This window comes from Labeo rohita, chromosome 8, assembly GCF_022985175.1.
Source record: "Labeo rohita strain BAU-BD-2019 chromosome 8, IGBB_LRoh.1.0, whole genome shotgun sequence".
Classification (NCBI taxonomy): domain Eukaryota; kingdom Metazoa; phylum Chordata; class Actinopteri; order Cypriniformes; family Cyprinidae; genus Labeo; species Labeo rohita.
Window position 1 is genome coordinate 31,491,029 of NC_066876.1, and position 25,000 is coordinate 31,516,028.

The 25,000-nt window shown below is 30.5% G+C and overlaps 1 protein-coding gene across 4 annotated transcripts in view; it reads left to right on the forward strand.

The window, feature by feature from the left end:
* fbxl17 (F-box and leucine-rich repeat protein 17) overlaps positions 1-25,000 on the forward strand; it is a 269,969-nt gene that overhangs the window by 104,457 nt on the left and 140,512 nt on the right. For all 4 annotated transcript variants that reach the window (XM_051118072.1, XM_051118073.1, XM_051118074.1 and 1 more), the window contains exon 7: positions 4,500-4,630. In XM_051118072.1, coding sequence (XP_050974029.1) covers positions 4,500-4,630 — 131 coding nt within the window. The remainder of the gene's footprint in view (positions 1-4,499; positions 4,631-25,000) is intronic.

Sequence of the window (25,000 nt, forward strand, 5' to 3'; positions counted from 1 at the left end):
TATTTAACATTTTTTAAAGTTTTAATATTTAATTTGCATAATTTGTCCTTTTTTAATATTTAATTTCTAGATTTTTTTTTTTTTTTTTTTTTCTTTTTTCTTTTACTTGACAGCTATAAATAAGAGACTTTCTCATCAGATATAGTGTGTGTGTGTGTGTGTATTTTTTATTTTATTTTATTTCATTTCATTTCATTTAGTTGCTTCAGCAATGGATCCTCTGAAGTGAATGGGTGCCGTCAGAATGAGAGGCCAAACAGCTGATTAAAACATCACAATAATCCACAAGTAATCCACACCACTCCAGTCCATCAGTTCACATCTTAACAAATCCATCAAGACATTTTAAACTAAAATCCGAGTCCATAGTCCATAATAACGCTTCCTCCAGTGAAAAAGTCTGAATCAGGAGAGAAATCTGCACAGATCAAGCACCGTTTACAAGCCAAACGGTCCAAAACTTTTTCAAAAATTCAGTTTTTGTTTTATTTTGTTTTATTTATGTATGTATTTATTTATTTATTTATTTTTGTTACTGAACAGCTATGAGACTGACAAGAAATGTAATTTAATCCTAAATTTTGCAAGAAAGTGTTTTTTTTTCAATTGTACTGTGTATATTTTCTTTAAGTTTTTAATATTTAATTTTCATAATTGATCCTTTTTTAATATTTAATTTTTTAATTTTTTTTTTTTATTTACTTTTTTTTTTTCTTTTACTTGACACATATAAAAAAGACAATTTCTCATCAGATGTTGTGTGTGTGTTTTATTTTAGTTTAGTTTAGTTTAGTTTAGTTTAGTTTAGTTTGTTGTTTCACCAATGGATCCTCTGCAGTGAATGGGTGCCATCGGAATGAGAGTCCAAACATCTGATAAAAACATCACAATAATCCACATGTAATCCACACCACTCCAGTCCATCAGTTCACATCTTAACAAATCCATCAAGACATTTTTAACTAAAATCCAAATCCATAATCCATAATAACGCTTCCTCCAGTGAAAAAGTGGTCTGTTCTGATGGACAACTGATGGACAGGAGTGGTGTAGATTATTGTGATGTTTTTTATCAGCTGTTTAGACTCTCATTCTGATGGCACCCATTCACTGCAGAGGATCCATTGGTGAGACAGTGATGGAATGACACATTTCTACAAATCTGATGAACGAACAAAAAATCTTTTCCATGTGCAGTAACTATTCATTTAACATGTCTGACAGAAACAGTGTTGTCTGTAGAGTGGTGGTTTGCTGCCCTTTTATTTTGCAAACAATGCAGCCGCATCCCTGCATGCATAATTGAGCCGCTCAATATACTGTTGGTCACTGTGACGGCCAGAGTTGCTCAACCACTCTTGTGCACAGAGATTTACAAGGACCACATCACGTGAAGGCAGATGCATGATTAATGTTGCGTACATGCAGCGCTGCATATTTGCGTCTTTGTATTAAAACCAGATGTATTTTAGCACTGCCTGTGTGTGTTTGATTTAGTGTGTTGTGTGTCAAAACTGACTTGTGAAATAACAGGCAGAAAATTATTATTATTTTTTTAATATATATATATATATATATTTAATATTCTATTTTTTTAAACTTTGTCAAAAAGTGTATCATATTTGATCCAAGTTTCATGGCTCATATAGTCTGAAATAGTGAGAATATGGAGGGGAAAAACAGCTCAGTTTTATTTGGAGACTCAAATTGCACAGAACTAATAAAACTAATAAATAAAATTTAGTAACTTTATAAATAAAAAAAAGTATAGTAATAAATAAAAATAATAATAATTATATAAACATAAAACAGTTAAATTGACCAAAAAGAGACAAACAACAAAATTGCTTCAATTTAATTAAAAATAAAAAATTATAATAGTATAGTAATAAATAAAAAATAATAATAATTATACAGACATGTTGAAAAAAAAATTAACCAAGAAGAAAAAAAAGTAGTCTGATATAGTGAGAATATGGAGGAAAAAACAGCTCAGTTTTATTCAGAGACTCAAACTGAGCAAAAATATGAATTTGGTGCAGATGCTGATATGTATATGATATTTATATTTTTGATTAAATATGATGCTTGTAATGTAAATCAATGAGATCTTTATAAATGATGTAAATATGAGTGGTCACTCTATATCTCCAATAATAGAGTGACCTCATTTAGAGGCCTATTTGTGTATCAAATGTGACCCTAGACCACAAAACCAGTTGTAAGGGTCAGTTTTTTAAAATAAAGATTTATGCATCATAGGATAGGACAATATTTGGCTGAGATACAGCTATATGAAAATCTGAGGCCTTTAAATTTGTCCAAATTAAGTTCTTAGCAATGCATATTACCAATTTAAAAATTAAGTTTTGATTTCGGTTGGAAATGTACAAAATATCTTCATAGAACATGATCTTTACTTAATATCCTAATGATTTTTGGCATAAAATAAAAATTGCTAATTTTGACCCATACAATGTATTTTTAGCTATTGCTACAAATATACCCGTGATACTTAATACTGGTTTTGTGGTCCAGGGTCACAAATATGATCCAGTATCTTTATAGGGTTTTTTGTTTTCTGCAGCGCGAGTATTGTGAGTAAATGTGACGGATCGTAACCTCAGAGTGTAATTTATGTGCAGTTATAGCCGCTCCGTGACATTTTTCAGGCCGTCACCTTTAGCGTATTTGCTGCCTCCAATTCTCTTCCCGGTCACTGGGGTCGGGAGCGGAGCAGGAATCGTGGGTAATTCGGCCTCGGGCGCTGCAGGGAGCATTTTGTTGAGCGGGCCGGGAGCCCAGCGAACATTTCTGTTTTCATTAAGGTCGAGAGCACAACATGCAGACGCTCGATATACAGTCAGAATACATCACACAATCACTGCTGCACACAAGGATACGTTTCCTGTAATTGCAGGTGCCAATCATGCCATTGAAATATTGTCATTGCATTGAAAAAAATATATAGTATTTTTGTTTTCCAGTAAATCAACAAAACTTACTTGAGAAACATAATGCCTTGAAATATATATATTTTTAAATGTATCAAAATTAAATGTAGTTACAATTAAAACAAGAAAAATATCTAAAATAACCGTCTCAACACTTGTGTTAAAAGGCTCATGCCATGCATCACATTCTCAGGGATCTCAGAAATAAATCAATGTCTATAAGAACAAATTAACTTTGACATTTTTTTTGCACAATTTAATTTTTTTGTGCAAATTTAATTTTTTGGTTGCAGTATTGTGTTAGTTTGTTTTTATTACGAATGTGCAATTTAACAATTCTAAATACAAATTACAAATTCAAATGCATTATATTTCTTATATATTACTTTCTTTTCTCTTTTGTTCGTTCTTTTTTTTTTCTTTTGTTTGTTTGTTCCTTTCTTTCTTTTTCTTTCTTTCTTTCTTTCTTTTTCATTTTTCTCTTTCCTTTGTTAATTCGTTCATTCGTTCTTTCTTTTTTCTTTCTTTCTTTCTTTTTTCATTCTTCCATTTCTTTCTTTCCCTTTCTTTCTTTTCTTTTTCTTTCCTTCGTTCATTCTTTTTCTTTTTTCTTTCTTTTGTTCATTCCTTTTTTCTTTCTTTCTTTATTTCTTTCTTTTTCATTCTTTCATTTGTTCTTTCCCTTTCTTTATTTTTTCTTTCTTTTTCTTTCTTTCGTTTGTTCTTTCTTTTTACTCTTTTGTTCTCTTTCTTTCTTTTTTCTCTTTCGTTCTTTTTTCTCTTTCGTTCTATCTTTCTTTCGTTCATTCTTTTTTCTTTCGTTTTCTTTCTTTTTTTACTTTGCATTATTTCAGTTTACAAAGAACAAGTTTTTAATCATTACTTTTTGAAAGGTTTCATTACAATAGAAAGTTTAGGAAAATATTTACATCTTTAACTGAAATAAACTTATTGTGTTTCTTTTTAATTTTGAATTTTTTTATTTTAAAATATTAGTTTTATTTAAAAATCATTTGTTATTTTTGTTGTTTAATTGCTTAAATGTTGCTGATCCCATTTTGGAGATATTTTCTTTCATTTTAAGCAAAAACTCATTTAATTTTGATATTTTTTCAGAAAACAAGACTACTTTTGCAATTTACATAATTGATAAAACATAAATTACATAAATTAAGGGATATAAAGTTCTGCTTTCCAGAGACTTTCTAAATACCTTATATTATTTTCACACACAGAAGAAAACAACTGTTTAAGACATTATTTTATTTTATTATTGCAGTGAGAGTGACATTTTTAGGCGTTTTCACATCATACAGAATCATGTTTCCCTTCTGAAATGAGAGTTAATTGTACTTTATTGTATTTCAAAAGTTGCTCTCCAGTCCATAAAGAGCAGGTGAGATGCTTCATTTCGTTCATTCGAGGTCAAACACAGTCATGTTGAGATGATAATGGGATGGTTTAGGAGTGTTCAGTGACTAATGTGCATCATTGACTGCACCTGCAGGACGTGCTGACCGTGTGTGTGTGTGTTTGCGCCTGCAGCTTCAGCACCTGAGCAGTCTGGACCTGCGGCACATCTCTGAGCTCAACAACGAGACCGTCATGGAGGTGGTTAGAAAGTGCCGGAACCTGACGTCCCTCAACCTCTGCCTCAACTGGACCATCAACGACAGGTACGGACAGACCAAACACTCAAGACACACACACGTGTTAAAGGGCTCCTGTTATGCATCACATTCTCACGGATCTTTTCAGATGCATTAACAATGTCTAAAATAGCAAATGCACTTTTTTAGAATATTGCTGCTTAAATTTTACTTTTCATTTAAGTATATATTTTTAAAATGTATTTGTTTTTATTTATTTTTATTTTTTTTAGCAATGTATTATTAGTTAACATTTTTATTTAGTGGAGTAATATGTATTTTGTTTTTATATTTTTCCAGTTAAGTTTTATTTCATTTAAATTTTGCACTTGGAATAGAGTTGTTCGTGTTTTGTTTGTTTTGTTTGATTTTTATTTTACTTTTTTTTTTTTTTTTTTTTTTTTTTTTTGTACATACGTTTTACATTTTTTGCAAAAGTTGTTTGGCTTTGTTTACTTTGCATTATTTAAGTTTCTTTTTTTTTTTTTTTTTTTTTTTTTTTTTTTTTTTTTTTTACATTGCCTTTCAAAATGGTTCATTAGATTAAAGTTTTCTGAAGTATTTGCATCTAAAATGGAAATTGTGTAGCTTTTTTAAAATCTAGCTTTAATTTTTAATGAATAAAAATGAAGTAATTAAGAAAAAATAATTTTGTCTGTTATATTCTTGGAAGCAAACAAAAAGTAAATTATTAAAATCTTAAAATGGCTTGGGATGAATCTACTTTTTATATATTTATTTTAATTTTTTTCTATTTATCTCAAAATTCTAAAATAATTAATTGGGTTTGTGAGTAAAATTTCTTCTCATTATTTAAATCTAGTAAATTACAAATGACTGGAAAAGTCATTACTATTACTATTTTATTTATTTTATTTTTTCATTTCATTTTATTTTATTCTATTTGTCAAAATCCTAAAACTGTGCCTACTGTCATGGTGAAGCAGCTTTTCTTTTCTTTTCTTTTCTTTTCTTTTCTTTTCTTTTCTTTTCTTTTCTTTTCTTTTCTTTTCTTTTCTTTTCTTTTCTTTTACTGTTTCCCAAAGTATTTACATATAAAACTGACATTTTTTCTGTAGCTTTCATTGAAACAAACTTACTTGGTTTAAATTTTAAATTGCAGTTTAAATTTTGCCTTTATTTTATTTTTTAGAATTTTTGTCTTTTATTTGAAAAAAAAAATCTATTTTTAATTTGCTTTTATTTTTCATTGTTAAATGTTTGCTAGTATTTCAGTGTAAATAAATTATTTTTATAATTAATTTTATTTTTTAGCACTCAACAGTAAGCTCCAGCTCGTTGTGTTGCTCATTTCGCATGCGAACATGTTGTCTCTTAAAGAATACAAATGCAAAACAACCTTTTTATTTCTAAAATTAAACTAAATAATGACTGTTTTTTAAATAAAAACTTCTATTACAGTAGATTTTAAGAATAAATAATAAAAAGGATGCATGATGTGAGCTCTTTAAGATTCAAAGATGATCTGCTGATGTGTGCAGTTTTCTGAAGGATGGATGGAAGAGTTTCTCTCGCTCCTTATTGTTCACTGGATAATGAAAGTCATTTTTCTCACGTGTCTGTGAATGATTGATGCCAGACTCTTGTAATTGTTGGTTTTGGTTGCTTTCTGTTCTTCTGGGCTTCTTCGCTCGGACTGTAGCATGTTAAAGAATTGATTCAAGCCGTTTCTCAATGTCGTGCTGTTTAGCCTGAAGGAAATAACAGAAAGGAGTCCAGAAGAGAGCGAGAAACACACACTGACCCGTGGCCAAATGCACTTAAACATCCACTTTGGCCTCTCCGGACTCTGCTACCGCAATACATCACATGCAGAAGAGCAGTTTACTCGTTTAACTAATAGACAGGTCAGAGATGCTTTTTGAAAGCCATTGGGCCTCAAATGTGTTCTCCATATGCGTGAGTGCGTTTGATCCCATCTTTGGCGTTGTTTTGGATTATTCTGTCATATTTCTGTTTGTGGACGGCAGAAGAGCGCTGTGGTTTATGCTTAAACACATGCAGGTGTTGTCCAGCGGATCGACACGTCTTCAGCGTTTTAAAGATGTCAGACATCTTATAAGAATGTGTTCATGTGCTGTTCAGATGCTGCATGTGTTTCAGCAGATCTGACGTCTTCATGTTTATCTGGATATAAGGCTCGAATGCAGAAGAGCTTGTGTTATGTACACAGGCACAGCTAATTAAGCGTGTTCACTGTATTTATTATATAATCATATTACTCTGTATAATTCTGTGTTTCTCAAAAAGGAGCCTTCAAAATGACTTAAAACAAGACAAAACAAGCTTTAAAATCTCAACAACTGTTTATATATATATATATATATATATATATATATATATATATCTGGAGAACCATTAGTAGTTAATTTTTAGTCAATTATTTTGATTTAAATATAATTAAAATGAACTAAAATTATATTTTTGGAATAGAGGTTTGATTTTGTTAACATTATTTCAGTTTATAATTTTATTACATCATTGCTTTTCAAAAAGTTTCAGTAGATGAAAGTATTTGCATTTAAAATCATTTAGTGTCACTTTTTTTTAAATTTAGTTTTTAAATTAATAAAAATGTATTAAATAAGAAAATTAATTTTGTCTTTGTTATATTTTTGAAAACAAACAAAGTAAATTGTTAAAATCTTTTTATTCATAATTATTTTAGTCACTATAGATCATTTAGTTTCAATGATCACACTAGGTTTTTAATTCATATTTGTGAATTATTTTTCATTTTGATTTTGTTGTTGTGTATTTTTTTTTTAATTATTAAAAATGTAAAATTTTTTGCTATGAATATACTTTTTATTTATTTATTTACTTACTTATATTTATGCTAAGATCTAAAATAATTTGAGTTTGTGAGTAAAATTCCTTCTCATTAATTATTGATTCTTTGATAATTTAATTAATTATAATTTTAATTTAATTTAATTTAATTTAATAATGATTCATGAATAACATTAAGCTCTTAAATCTTCTGGAATTCTAAAATGTTATTATTTCAATTATATTTAGATTTATTTTAGTCACCATAGATTTTTAATTAATATTTGCGAATTATTTTTTCATTTAGATTTTGTTGTAATTTTGTTGTGGGTTTTTTTTTTTTTTTTTTTTTTTTTTTTTTTGAACTTGTCGAGATAGTTTTTATTAATTTTTATTTTAGTTTTAGTGATTATACTACAAGTTAAATTAAATAAAAATGAAGTGTTAGCTGATATATTTTTTCATTTCATTTAAGTTAATTTTTATTTTTTGATGCAACAATTAAATAAATAAATTTATATGTGTTTATATGCATTTAATCTTATATAAAATTTATAAATATTAAAAATTTAATCTTAAAATATCTAATTTTTATTTGTTTTAATGTATGGACATTCCTAATTCTAAAAATGTTAACTGATATATTTTTTCATTTCATTTAAGTTAACTTTTATTTTTGCAACAATTTTGTTTTATAATAATAATTAATAATAATACATTTATAATTTTTTATATGCGTTTAGTCTTACATAACATTTATAAATATTTAATATTAAAATATCTATTTTAATGTATGGACATTCCTAATTCTGAAAATTAGAAAAATGTGTTTGAATGTAAAACTGTGAATATTGTTGTGGCTAACGGAAGGCGTTGGAGTTGTAAAGCAGAGTGAGCAGTGCTTGTCTAATAATCCATATTTACAGTGTTTTGGTGGGACGGTGGTTTTGTGAGAATTAGAAGTAAATCCATCCGACTGCAGACGATCCTCCTGCGTATAAATCACGCGTGTGATGATGAATAAGCCGGACTAATGTTATTTCATCCGCTTTGGTTGTGCTGTAATAAGCATCTGTGACTGGGGAATGTGAGGGTGTTGCTGATATTCCTGCTGTAACGTATGGATTTACAGCCGCCGCAGGCTCGTTCGGCGTTAACACAATATTGAACTTACAGTCCGGCCCAGATACAGTGCCGTTGTTTTATGATTTCTGGATTTATTGGAGAATGTGGTTGGCCAATATCACATCATGATTCTTGCAGAAGGCGCTGAGGATCCTCACCCCTGACCCTTCATCAGACGCTGATTGATTTCTCTACAGCAGTTACGGTACGGCTGGGATCGGGTCGCGGTGTTAGTTTGGGTCGGTGAGGTTCAGCAGGTCAGGCTGGAGAAACTGAGCTTCAGCTGGAGGACAGCGGCCTGTAATTTACACTGGTGTGACTTATATTTCACCACATGACCAGATTCACGATCGCAGATGCTTAACCAGTCCTGGATCAAACACATACAGCAGGAACCAGACTTTATGATGAAAAAACAAGAAATGAAGGAAAAATAAGAAACATTTGTCTGTATGTGTGTGTGTGTGTGTGTATTTGACGTTGTTTAAAGTCAACATGAAATCAAAATGACCCTAATGTTCCTGGTCTATTCTTTGTAGTTATTTTTGAGGTAGATTGAGTTTTATATATATATGAAGAGTTCAGATGCAAAACCAGCTAAATCCATCTGACGTCTTTCTTTAAAAAAATGCATTTTTATCTGGCTCAGATGTACAGGTTTCTATGTAAGTACCGGTACTTCTGATTGGGCTGAGGCTGGTATTTTAGCGAGTTTGAAGAAAAAGTATTTGATGGACGTATAATATGTGTCGAGAGCATTCACTCAGTATCATTATCTCATTTTTTTGACCGAGATGGCTTTTAGCTGGTTTTGCATCTGAACTCTTCATATGTATATACATACACCAAAGATACCAAAACAATACCTATTCTTGTCTTAGGGCAATTTTGATGAATTTTTTGGATCCACTTTAAATGTTGAGTACTGTACACACCCTGACAAAAGTCTTGTCGCCTATCCAAGTTGTAGGAACAACAAATAATAACTTGACTTCTAGTTGATCATTTGGAATCAGAAGTGGCTTATATGAAAGGCAAAGGCCTCTAGATTACGCTTATTTTACCAAAACAAAATCTTATCATGCGTTGATTTTTAATTATTTAATTAGGACAGAAAGGTCAGACTTTGCTTAGACAAAAGTCTTGTCACATCTTTAAAGGATTCAACCAATCACAGATTCGAGCGTCACCTGTGACAAATACTGTAATTAACACATTCCCAGGTGTGTAGAAGAAGAACCCCAGCACACCCAACCTTCGTCTGAAATGCATCCTGACCTGACAGCATGCCAAAGATTCAACCACGGACCGAAGTGCTGATCATTAAGAGCCTGAAGACCAAGTCTCCTGCTGAGGTGGCAGACATCTTTAATGTATCTAAGCGTCAAGCGGAGAGGATAAGAAAAAGATTTGAAGAAACTGGTGAAGTTCATGACAGGCCCAGGTCAGGCAGACCCCGTAAGACAACTGTTCGAGAGGACCGTTTGTTGGTTCGACAGTCCAGGGCCGGCCCTTTTTCAACTGCTGCAGAGCTACATAACAACTGGTCACCAGAAACCCCTGTATCTACAAGAACAGTCTGTCTGAATTCTCTCACACAGTGGTCTCAATGGCCGAATTAGTGCTCAGAAACCAGCATTAAACAGAAGACAACTAAAAAATCGTGTTGCATTTGCCAAGGCCCACAGCTTGCAGGAAGGATGGACTGTGGAAAAGTGGCAGAAGGTTGATTTTTCAGATGAAGACCTATTGGAACCTGCATGGACCCAAGATTCACACAGAAAATAGTCAAGTTTCAAAAATCATGGTTTGGGGTTACATTCAGTATGGGGGCGTGCGAGAGATCTGCAGAGTGGATGGCAACATCAACAGCCTGAGGTATCAAGACATTCTTGCTGCCCATTACATTCCAAACCGCAGGAGAGGGCAAATTCTTCAGCAGGATGGTGCTCCTTCTCATACTTCAGCCTCCACATCAAAGTTCCTGAAAGCAAAGAAGGTCAAGGTGCTCCAGGATTGGCCAGCCCAGTCACCAGACACCAGACACAGAACATTATTGAGCATGTCTGGGGTAAGATGAAGGAGGAGGCATTGAAGATGAAACCAAAGAATCTTGATGAACTCTGAGAGTCCTGCAAGAATGCTTTCTTTGCCATTCCAGATGACTTTATTAATAAGTTGTTCGAGTCATTGCTGAGACGTATGGATGCAGTCCTCCAAGCTCATGGGAGTCATACACAATATTAATTCTTTTTCCACTGCACCATGACTTTATGTTCTGTACTGTACATTATTTCTGTTAAGTGACAAAACTTTTGTCTAAGCAAAGTCTGACCTTTCTGTCCTAATTAAATAATTAAAAATCAAGGCATGATAAGATTTTATTTTGGTAAAATAAACGTAAAATAATCTAGAGGCCTTTGCCTTTCATATAAGCCACTTCTGATTCCAAATGATCAACTAGAAGTCAAGTTATTATTTGTTGTTCCTACAACTTGGATAGGCGACAAGACTTCTGTCAGGGTGTGTATAATATATAGTACATAACTATTTAGTATGAATTAGAGTTTAAATTTAAATGTATTATTATTCAGTTAATTGAATAATAATACATTTAATTCATTTAAATTGTATTTATTATTCATTTATTATGTCATATATAATATTTATATATAACTTTTATTAAATTAAATAATAGAATATTACTAAAAGATAATCAATTTTAATCTTATTTGAATATTATTGTGGAGTCCTAAATGTTGAGAATAATAATAAAAAAAGTAAACATGAACATTTGGAAAAAAAAAAAAAAAAAAAAAAAGGTGTGTGTATGTGTGGGTGGGTGTGTGTATGTATATATATATATATATATATATGTATGTATATATGTGTATATATATGTGTGTGAGTGTCTCAATTATACTTAACATGTCTTTTCTATAGATATTTGAATATAAATTATATCATTTTTTTGCATAAAAAAGAAATATGTCTGAGCATTTTGAAAAATATATATTTAAAAAACTTAATTTTAATATAAACATTAAAAATAATTATAGAAAAAAGTATATTTTTAATATTATACTCTTTTAATAATATTTAAGTATAAAAGTGTGAATTTTAAATAAACATAACTGTATTAAAACTGAACAATAGAAAAAAGTAGAAATGACGAATACAAACAAATAAAAATGAATACAAAGGATAAAAGCACATAATAAAATGAGTAAACCGTAAAAGAAATGTATAATGAAAACTAAACATAAATTTAAAGCAATCATATTTAAACAAAGCACTAAAATTGTGAGTAAAGTTAAAATAAAAATAAATGTGAAAGTTTAAATAGAATTTTTTAGTGCTGGGCAACAATTAATCGTGATTAATCACATTCAAAATGAAAGTTTTTGTGTACATTTATATATTTATATAACATAAATAAATACACACAAATGCATGTATATATTCAAGAAAAATGTTATTTATATATTAAATATTAATTTAAATATATATTAATTTATATATAACATAAATTATATCATGTACATGTATATACATGTAAATGCATACATAATAAATATACACAGCACACACACAGATATTATGTACACAAAAACTTTTGTTTTGCATGTGATTATTATATTATTATTGCCCAGCACTATAATTTTTTTACAAAAAAAAAAAAAAACATAAGTAAAATAAAAAAAGCACACAATAAAATTACTAAAATTTAAGCTAAAATTAAAATGAAAACGAAACATAAATATAAAAGTGAATTCAGAATACTAATAAATACTTTAATAGTACACATGTAATATTAAAATAACAGTTTGGACATAAAACATTAGATTAGATTAGATTAGATTAGATTAGATTAGATGTGTATATGAAACGAAATAAAAAAATCATGTGATCTTGCCAGTTGCTCTTTTAAATTGTTCCTTTATATATTAAAAAATATAAATAAATAATTATATGTAGTATATACTTTATTATTATTATTATTTTTATTTACATGTGTTCTGTATATTCTTTATTTTATTTATTTGTTTTTTGACATGCATGCATTTATATATTTTTTTATTTATATTTTTTACCCACATGTGACTTGCATCAACACGTTTTGTTTTTGGTTGGAAATGAGCTTGTGAAAAGCAAACCGAACAAAGGAGAAAATCCAACATTGTAACATTTTCAGCCTCTGTTTCGGAAGAAAGCAAACGATCTACAGGTCTGAAAGCGGCATAAATGAGGGCGTAATCATTCCTGATGGATACGTGAGGAAATCCATGGTGATAAACAGTGAAATGTGCTTTTTAATCGTGAGTGATGTTGTGGCTGATGAACATGTAGTCTTGTGTTTGCGTTCGTCTGCAGCTGCTCGTTCATTGTTTCATTTGGATGAATCTCTCTCTCTCTCTCTCTCTCAGTAATGGATGTATGAACATGCTGATTCTCCTGACCCCTCACCGCTGGATTAGCCCGATCCTTTCCTCCCTCTGATATTTTCATTTGCGCCGCGGCTAAATTAATTACGCCAATCCGCTCTCGGACCGCGAGCGCCGTGTGTTTTCCAGGCGGCTTGGTTCCCGGCGGAGGGAGGCGCACTTCTGCGCGAAGCCCTGGAGAGCAGCACTTAGCCGGGTTTGCTCCAGCTGTATAAACGGGTCGTGCGTGAAAGCTATTTGAGTCACTCTGAATGAGAGGCTCTGCTAAGCAAATAGCTAATGTAATAACGAAAAGCGGTTCTTAAGCAGCGCTCCCTAGGCCCGCTACCACCACACTTACTGCATTTAGAGACACAGACTGTTTGTCCTTCATGACTTCAGCGCTTTCTTTCTTTTAACCAACTCATAACACACTTGACTCCTTTTTGAGCAAAACTTTTCAAATTCTTTAAGACCCTTTAAGATTTTTTTTTTTTTTTTTTTTACAATTATTTTAACCTGGGTATAGGTGGAGTGCAATTAGGTGTCAAAAATACATTTTGTAAAACCATCTATGCAGTTGTATTAGTATAAAAAAAAAAAAAACTTTTGTAAAATATATTCAGCTTTTTACCCATATCTCTGTATTTTTGGGACTGAATTTTGTAGCTAAATCTATTGATGAACCACTGCAGCATGAAAAAATGTATCAGTATTATGTTACATTTACATGTACTATTATGTTACATTTTTGTTAAATAATAATAATAATTCACGAGCTGTTGCCCGTGAATTGAATGTTAATTTCTCTACCATAAGCCGTCTCCAAAGGCGTTTTAGAGAATTTGGCAGTACATCCAACCAGCCTCACAACCGCAGACCACGTGTAACCACACCAGCCCAGGACCTCCACATCCAGCATCTTCACCTCCAAGATCGTCTGAGACCAGCCACCCGGACAGCTGCTGCAACAATCGTTTGCATAACCAAAGAATTTCTGCACAAACTATCAGAAACCGTCTCAGGGAAGCTCATCAGCATGCTCGTCATCCTCATCTGGTTCTCGACCTGACTCCAGTTCGCCGTCGTAACCGACTTGAGAGGGCAAATTCTCACATTCGATGGCATCTGGCACTTTGGAGAGGTGTTTTCTTCACGGATGAATCCCGGTTTTCACTGTACAGGGCAGATGGCAGACGACGTGTATGGCGTGTATGGCATCGTGTGGGTGAGCGGTTTGCTGGTGTCAGCGTGGTGGATCGAGTTGCCCATATGGCGGTGGGGTTGTGGTATGGACAGGAGTATGTTATGGACAACGATCATGGGTGCATTTCATTGATGCCATTTTGAATGCACAGTGATACCGTGACGAGATCCTGAGGCCCATTGTTGTACCATTCATCCACGACCATCACCTCATGTTGCAGCATGATAATGCACAGTCCCATGTTGCAAGGATCTGTACACAATTCCTGGAAGCTGAAAACATCCCAGTTCTTGCATGGCCAGCATACTCACCGGACATGTCACCCATTGAGCATGTTTGAGATGCTCTGGATCGGCGTATACGACAGCGTGTTCCAGTTTCTGCCAATATCCAGCAACTTCACACAGCCATTGAAGAGGAGTGGACCAACATTCCACAGGCCACAATCAACAACCTGATCAACTCTATGCGAAGGAGATGTGTTGCACTGCGTGAGGCAAATGGTGGTCACACCAGATACTGACTGGTTTTCAGACCCCCCCCGGACCCCCCCAATACATTAAAACTGCACATTTTAGAGTGGCCTTTTATTGTGGCCAGCCTAAGGCACACCTGTGCAATAATCATGCTGTCTAATCAGCATCTTGATATGCCACACCTGTGAGGTGGTTGGATTATCTTGGCAAAGGAGAAGTGCTCACTAACACAGATTTAGACAGATTTGTGAACAATATTTGAGAGAAATAGGCCTTTTATGTACATAGAAAAAGTCTTAGATCTTTGAGTTCAGCTCATGAAAAATGGGGGCAAAAACAAAAGTACTGAGTTTATAATTTTGGCCAGTGTAATTATTTTTATATTATATATTGATTATATTAAAAAAAATTATATATATTTATCAATGTATTATATATATATATATATACAAATAGCAAATAGCAAATAGTATAAAAAACGTGTAATATGAAAAAAAATATGAAATAAAATATTGTATTATAATATATATATAACAAATATTATATAAAGAGTGTAATAGTAACAAAAAATTAAAATTTATGATAAACTATTATAGATCAATGTTAACTATTTTATATATAGAGAAGGAGAGAGAAATGAAAGAACTCATTTTAGGATGTGAATGTAAGTGTCTAGTCACAGCGATTATAGACGTGTTCATCCTCAGCATCACATCTGAACAAATCCATCTTTGCCAGTTTAATAATGAATGGAGTCTCTTTCCTTTCATTAAGAGCTGCAGGACTGTAATGGAATTGAGTGCAGTTAAACAACATGTGAATACTAAACAAAACCCCATATGACTGATGAACGCCATTCCCTTCCAAGCCTCATCCGGTGATGCCAAAGAGAAATTTCACTTCAAACGTTCGCTGAACTCAATCACACGCAAGGACAGATTTATATCAGACGGGAGGCCGTTAGATTCCGTATAACGGCTCTCAGGCTCGAGGTGAGAGCTTTGTCTTTTGATATCGTGAATCATCTGCAATATTGAATCCGTCGGGACGCAGACGCGTTTCAGAAAGTGTTCTAACGAAGAAATGAAATATGCACGAGACGCTGCCAAATTACACAAGAGCTTGACATCCTAACGGCACTCGGGCACGTTTGATGAATGTGCGGCCGTGTATCGTAACCAGATCCATGTGTCGTGATAAATACCAAACCACGCAGAGCAAACCTCCCAGAATATGGGAGACGTTCACACTTCTCTTATCGAGGCGCGGCGAGGGAATCCTCTTCTTATCTGTGGGTGATTTTTCAATAAGCCGTGGACGTTTGAGGCGTTGGTGTTCTTGGCTCGGACTGCGCGCATTCCCGACGAATGAATCACATGCTGTGTTTCAGGAGCATATATTTACTGTTGTTATCTGGAGAATGGTTGCTCGATATTTCATCCCTCAAACTTCTGAGGGACCGGATCATACATTAGACAGAAAGAGCTGAAGTAATGAAGGACAAACATCCCTCTATGAATGCAAGAAGTCTGCTGGGAGCTGCTTTACGTTATTGCATTAGCACAGTCTCTCATAAAACAGTTGGAACATCATAGTTTTAAACTAAAACCTCCATTATTAAATAAATGTGAGAAAAGTTTTGAATATGATCACATTTTACTGCATTTTCCCCCCTTTTTTAAATTAAAAAAATTAGAAATTATTTGATATTGTAAATTATACATTAAGCACACACACAAAAACTATTATGCAAACTTTTTTTAGTAATAATAGGAATTTTTATTTAAATATAACATCGTGTGAAATTAATAAGAACATAAAATCTGAATATTAGCAGTATTAACTCTGCGTTTATACAAAAAAGAAATATTTTGTACAAAAAATTTGTTTCTAAAATATTTAATATGCATTAAATGCATTATACATTATTGTTATTATTATATATTGTATGTATATGTGTGTGTATATATATGTATATATATATATATATATATATATATATATATATATATATAGTTACATATATGTAATTATTTATTGTTTTTAAAATATTGTAGAATTAATTTACTTTTGACAAATCTTTGGGTGTAGGTCAACAAATGTAAAATAAATATTTAAGAAATTATATTATGTAATTAATTTACATTACTTTAAATGCATTATATAAATATATACATTTAGTTATATATATGTAGTTATCTATATGTTTTTAAAATATTATATAATTAATTTTAACATTGTATTTAATGCATAAAACCAATAATATATAAAGAGCATATTGTTAAAAAATATTAAATTTGTGGTGTAATATAGATAAATGTAAAATATGTTTGTATGTTTTATACATGCAAACACTCAGATTTCAAGATTTTTTTGCGCATATTTTTAAAGATATATAACATTTTGTATGTATGGAGTACCATTTGGTGTAAAAAATAAAATAAATTTTGTAGTATTATCTATGAAGTTATATTAGTGTCAAAAGCTTTCACAAAAAATATTTAATTTTTTTTCTTCATATGTGGCACACTTTTGGGATAAACTTTGATAAACATGAATATATATGTCTATTGCCAAACCTTTACAACATGAAAAGGTGGTCATTTTAACTTCCAAGTAAATTGAATTATTATTTATATTCAACAAATATTTAACAAATTGTATTATGTAATTATAAACATTATTTTAAATGCATTATCTAAAAGATATATATTTAGTTACGTTATTATGTTTTTAAAATAGTATAGATTTTACATTTGTATTAAATGCATAAAACAAATACTATATAAGGAGTATATTATTAAAATGTTAAATCTTTGATGTAATATAGATTAATGTAAAATATTTTTGTATGTTTTACACATGTAAACACCTTTTTTTCCCCAAGATTTTGTACACTTAATTTTTTAAGAGATATAACATTTTGCATGTATGGAGTTCCATTTGGTGTCAAAAATAGTGTCAAAAGCTTTCTGAAAAAATATTTCATCTTTTCTCCATATCTCACACACTTTTGAGATCAACATAAACATGAATATGTGTGTCTACTGACAAACCTTTGCAGCATAAAAAAACGGTAATTTTATCTTCCAAGTAAATTGAATTATTATTTATATTCAACAAATGTAAAACAAATATATCATGTAAATATCTTACATTATTTTAAATGTATATGTGTGTATTTAGTTTAGTTAGTTATTTAATTATTTATATATGTTAATATTATATAATTAAATGCATTATAGAAAAGAATAATTATTTGGTTTAAAAATAACATTTACTTTTTTAAATATATATAAATAAAATATATATTAAATATATAGAGATGTTTAAAATATATTTATATATTTAAAAATAAATTTGGTAAGAAAAGAAAAAAAAATTCTGAAAATTAAATTTTGATAGAAAAAGATTTCTATTTCAAATAAATGCTGTTCTTGTGAACTTTCTATTCATCTGTGAATCCTGAAAAATAAAATCTACCACCGTTTCCACAAAAACATGAACTGATAATGTTTGTTGAGCAGCAAATCAGCATATTAGAATTTCTGAAGGATCATGTGACACTGAAGACTGGAGTAATGATGCTGGAAATTCACCTTTGATCACAGAAATAATTTACAGTTTACTATATTTTTACGTAGAAAACCACTATTTTAAATTGTAATAATATTTCACAGTTTAAGTGATTTTTCTGTATTTTTGATTAAATAAATGCAGCCTTGATGAGCAGAAGAGACTTTTTTTTAAAGAAAACATAAAATATCTTACTGATCTCAAACTTTTTTAAATATTAAAAATATGGAGTTAAATTAAACTTGTGGATTTTTTTCTGCTGTTATCGAATAGCAGCATGTTTAATCACTCGTCGATTCTCAGCCCGTCCGCAGACGCTGGCGTTCACATCCCGAAACGCGTCCGTCCGTTATATTGGCGCAGGAGGGATTTCTCGCAGGCCGAGGTGAAATTAATTTCATGCTTTCTAATAAGCTCAGGTTTTCCCCGGTGAGCTTGCGGCACCTAAACCATTGTCAATATTTCTTCTGTATTCATAACTGTTTGTTTAACATGCCTTTAATTAGGAGCTCCTATTGAAGGCTTTAATTGCTTATTAAAACTCTTTTGCTCTTCAGAAAGCCGGAATCGGGCTTATTTCCGTGCGGCGGCGCACTGGGAATCTCGCATGAAGAGAATTTGTTGGGGTTCTTGGGCACCGAGGGACCGAGAAGCCAATTTGTCAGAGAAAAGTAAATTAAAGGCGGCGTCTCGCTGGAGATTTGTGCTGAAACGCAGAAGTTTTAAAACTGATTAACTGTTCCTTATTTGTCCTTTAAATGTCAAAGATGAATGAGAATCTGATTGTGTGACGGGGTTGTGAAGTTCAGTCGTTTCAATGAGATTTGAAGACAGAAATGTACTCCAGTACATCAACATGAGTCCTGGTGGACGTTTGTTTCTAAATCACTTCATATAAAACAGTTTCAAGGCAAGTCCTTACAAGTGTTAATGCTGCAACATTTCTCAATTATTAAAGGCTTTAAATCGTGCCTTTTAAATACAAATTTAGATCTGAATTAGATTTAAAATTGCAATTCAAATTTTAATGTAAAAATTTTAAATTAATTAATTAAAAATCAAATTCAGAGAAATTAATGCAGTTTTGATATTACTTTACAATTTAAATGTTTCTATTTCTATAATTTGTTATTTGTATTTAAATGTAATCAAATATGGATTTAATTAATTTACAACAAAACTTTGCAAAAATGTAAATTATTTTTTTAAATAAATTAAAATTCATGGAAATTCATGCATTTTTATATTACTTTACAATTTAAATTTATCTATGTTTTTCTTATTTCTTATCTATGTTTAAATGTAATCAAATACAGATTTAATTAATTTACAGCAAAACTTTGTGAAAAATTAAATTCATTTCTAAAATAAATTAAAATTGATAGGAATTCATTCGTTTTTGATATTACTTTACTGTTTAAATGTATCTCTTTTTATTATTTATTATTTATATTTAAATGTAATCAAATAAAGATTTAATTAACTTACAGCAAAACTTTGCTAAAGTTTAATTAATTTTTCAAATAAATTAAAATTCATAGAAATGTATGCATTTTTGGTATTACTTTACTGTTTAAATGTATCTATTTTTATTATTTATTATTTATATTTAAATGTAATAAAATAAGGATTTAATTAATTTACAACAAAAAATTGCTTTTTTATTTATTTGTATTATTTATTTATTTTATTAGCTTTTTTAACGCATTAAAATTCATAGAAATTCATGCATTTTTTGTATTACTTTACAAGAAAGTCATGCATTGGTTAACATGAACTAACAAAGAGCAATATATTAATGTTAATGTATTTTGATTAAATGAATTAATAAATAAAATATTCAAATAAATTACTAAACCATTAATAAAACTTTTAATGCAATCAAATAAAAATGTTACAATTAAAACATTTAATTTTTATTTTTGTGTCAAGTAATATGCAGCATGACAGAACCTTTTAGATGAAAACATGAAAAATGTTATTAAGTAAATTAATAAATAAAATATAAAAATAAATTAATAAACCATTAATAAATCTTGTAATGCAATCAGATGAAAATATATCAATTAAAACATTTTTTGTCAAATAATATGCAGCACAACAGAACAGTTTCATTAAAACATGTATGATGTTACGACCTGCTCGTTACAAGCCGCAACATAAAAGAGGGGTCAAACCAAAATATATAATCAGTACAGATTATTTTATTTTATTTAATTAAACAAATACAACAGTCAGTAATAATAATAAACATAAGTCTAGGGATAATAAAAAAAAACCCAAAATAAATATAACCACAACCAAAATCTTGATCTACATATAAGAAATGCACAGGAAAAACACAAAAATTAGAGAGTCAACAAAAGGTTACATATTTAACCAAAACCACTCCTGAGACTCATATATTGTTACTTTGAGAAGCACATTTTAGTATATAATAGTGATATATTTCTTTATGCGGTGTTATTTTATTTTTATGGCACTAGAAAAGCTTTAATTTAATGAACTTTACATGCTGACTTGATAAAACCTTGTCTAAAAAATTACAAAAAAAAATAAATAAATGTTTGAAATGGCACATAACACTGTATAATTTTTCTAAGTTACAATATACAACACTGTACAAGTTTATAAAGTGCATTTAAAAACCACTATTGTTGACCAAAGTGCTTCAGTTCTGAATAACAACAGATTCTTGAAGTATATTTTACAAGAAAATATATTGTCATCTTGTTTACTTCAGCATGCTGTTCTTTGTAATTCTTTGTAAAATTCACTTTCTGAGTGAAATTAGTTCCAAAGAAAATCACTCAAAAAATCAAAGAGTTTTTCACTGTGAATAAATTTGTATTTAGTTTCTATATTTCATTTTGTGAACCAAGATAAAAGGACCCTTAATTTCCAATGCTTTACTTTTACTTAATTCAGTAAATTCCTCTTCCTTTCATTCCATGGAAAGCGCTGCAATTCTTCAGCTCTGAGTTTGTTTTTCTCTTAACATCTCCAGCAGTCAGCACACGCCTGATGTTCACAAACACACGTGTGTCCATCGGAGCGTCTGTGTTCAGTCTGAGCGCACGTTCATCTGAAGCGGCAGGTTTTTCTTTGAAAGCTTCTCCTGCTGAGCTGAAGGTCAGTGTTTTATCAGCTGATAGACAGACACTCGCTGGAGTTTAAGCAAAGAGAAACATCAGGAGCGAAGCATGAACACACACTCAAAAACACTCAAACTCCCCGCAGGAGGGAAAGAGCGACGCTACGCTGAATTTTAGAGCTGAGCGATACGGCCAAAAATATTATCATGATATTCATCGACCAGTAATGGGGATGGAAATGCTTTCCACATGTGTGGTAGAACTGGAGAATCGATGTAACTGTAAGTTGTTTGTCTTAAGTGGCACGGGTGTATTTGTAGCAATAGCCTAAAATACATTGTACGGGTCAAAATGATCAATTTTTCTTTTATGCCAAAAATCATTAGGATATTAAGATCATGTTCCATGAAGATATTTTATACATTTTCCACCATAAATAAATCAAAACTTAATTTTTGATTGGTAATATGCATTGCTAAAAACTCCATTTGGACAACTTCAAAGGCGATTTTCCCATTATTTAGATTTTTTTGCACCCTCATATTCCAGATTTTCTCAGTCAAATATTGTCCTATCATAACCAACCATACATTAATGGAAAGCTTATTTATTCAGATTTCAGATTATGTATAAATGTATGAATTTATGGCTAATTTAGAGCTCCATGAAATACATTTCCCACTTTATTTGTATTTATTTTTGTATTGTTATATATTTTATTATTATATATTTATGACTAAATAAATGACTAAATGAATGACTAAATATATAAATACATTTTGTTAGATTTAATAAACTTAATTTAGCTAACTAAATAACATTTTATATATTAAATTTATCCACTCGTTTCTGCGAATTTATATTGAAATGTAATCAAATAAGGATTTCATTAAATTACAACAAAACATTGCATTTTTATTTTTCCTTTTTTACAAATTCACATGTTCACATAAGGTAAATATAAATTTGTTGTGTATATATATATATATATATATATATATATATATAAAACATCAAAATTATAAATATAAAATATGAATTATTTATAATATAATTTTTATAAATAAAATGATTTATAATATATTTATTTAGATAAAAATATGTATATATGTGTATATATATATATATATATATATATATGTATGTATATATATGTATACATACATATATATATATATATATATATATATATATATATATATATATATATATATGTGTGTATATATATATACATATATGTATATGTGTATATATATATATACATATATACATATATACATATTTTTATCTAAATAAATATATTATAAATAATTTTATTTATAAAAATTATATTAAAAATAATTTATATTTTATATTTATAATTTTGATGTATTATATAATGACAATGAATGAATGAAAATATTTTTATGTACTCATTTATGCATTTATTAAAATGCATTCAATTCAAATGAAAATATAGCAATTAATTCACAACAAAACATTGCATTTTTTTTATAAAAGAATTACACAACACATTCACATATTTACAGTTCTCAGTTGTTGTTGTTAATGATCACATTTATTTATTTATTTAAGAAATTACTAAATAAATTAAATATATAAACACATAATTTTATTTGATTAATGTGGTAATTGACTAAATAAATGACTAAATGAATAGTGATCAAATATATAAATAAATTGTGTTTGATTTGTTAAAAAATTAAATAAAAAATGCTATTTGATATTTTAAATTTATCCACTTGTTTCGTGTTTCTTTCCGAACCCCTTTGAGCAGAACTTGAAGTTCCACTCGAATTTTAAGTTAATATTTCAATAATTTAACAACATATTCACATATTTGAAGTTCTCTGATGTTGTTAATGGTCACATTTATTCATTCATTCATTCATTCAACCAATTACCAATATATAAACACAATTTTATTAGATTTTTGTGTTAAATGACTAAATAAATGACTAATTGAATAGTGACTAAATATATAAATAAATTGTGTTAGATTTGTTAAAAGATTAAATAAATTTTTTGAAATGTATCCACTTGTTTCTACTCATTTATATTTAAATGTAATCAAATGAGGGTGTAATTAATTTAAAACAAAACACTGTATTTTTATTTATTTATTAATTTATTAATAAATAAATATATAAATTTGAGTTAAATGACTAAATGAATGAATACAAATATTTTATGTACTCATTTATGCATTTATTTAAATGCATTCAATTCAAATGAGAATATAGCAATTAATTTACAACAAAACATTGCATTTTTTTGGTAAAATAGATGCTGCACAACAGAACTCACATTTATTTATTTATTTTTGACTGATGGTGAGTGTCATTTGTGAGTTTGTGCTTGATCAGATGAATCTGCAGCGTTCATTTACACACAGACACGAAATATGCAGATGAGTTAAACACACAGGCTGTGAGTGCTGCTGTCGCCGTTGTTTCTGCTCTCTTGACTCGTCTGGATGCGTTTGCTTGAGTTTAAACCTGCTGAACTCGTGCTGGAGTTCTGCCTTTAAACACAAAGCCGATGGTCAGATTGACAGGATCTGCTGTGTTTGGCGTCCACACCCTTACTGAGCTCCTATAGTCTATTATCCGTCCCGTCCCATAATTCCCTGGTCTGGGATCTCAAACGGTTTGGATTGGATGTGTGTCTTTCCACAGCAAATGCATGTTTTTACTTTAAATGTAGGATATATTTCATACCGGACCTTTAGTAGATGGAAAATAGAAGTGTAAGAGTGTAGTACATCAGTGTTTTGACGTGTGAAATCTCTGCCATGTTGTTTCTCAGGCTCAGATTCTTGGTGATTTTGATGTCAAATGAATGTAATTAGCGTGAGAGCGACAGATGATGTATGAAGTGTGTTTGCTTTATCATCAAGTTACTCTATAACATCAGAACAGCAGCTCTGCGTAACCTTCATACCTTCATATTTTTTTGTCAGCCGAACCCCTTTGAGCAAAACTTGTAACAACACATTCACATATTTACACTTCTCCGTTGTTAAAGGGGTCGTCGGATGCTAAGTTCACTTTTTCATGTTGTTTGAACATTAATGTGTGCTGGCAGTGTATGTACAAATCTACCCTATAATGCTAAAAATCCATGCAGTGGTTTTTAATTAATCTGTAAAAATAATATCCCCTTTTTCAAATCGAGCCGTTCTCAGATGCCTGTCGGTGTGTTGTCGCAACGACAGAAGCCGCTCCCACGATAGTTGATTGACATGAGCTCTTACCTCAGACCAGTTGTCACAGTCCAGTAACTTTCCTTGTTTCCATGCCGGAGCAGGGATGTAAGTTAGACAAGAATATCTCTGATTGAGTGATTGAGGTGTTGTGTTGTTGGATGTTATAATGAACATAGTGGTCGTCATTTACTCCCGACATCTGAGCCGCTGAAGATGCAGTGGATTACGTTTGTTTGTGAAGGGAATGCGCCTCCCGATCTACATAAATGCGTCTATGTTCACGCGAATCATTCGTGATCCAGCTTCACTTACAGCAGAAGTGAGTATAAGCATTTTTTGTGAATCTTTGCGATCGCCTTTCCTAATAATGTGGTAGTTAGGAAGTTTAGCGGCTAAACGCGGCTAAAGTAAACAAGATCATCATTCCACAGAGAGAAGAGAGGGGCGGGGTGAGCAGAGCTCATTTGCATTTAAAGGAACAACCGCTTAGAAT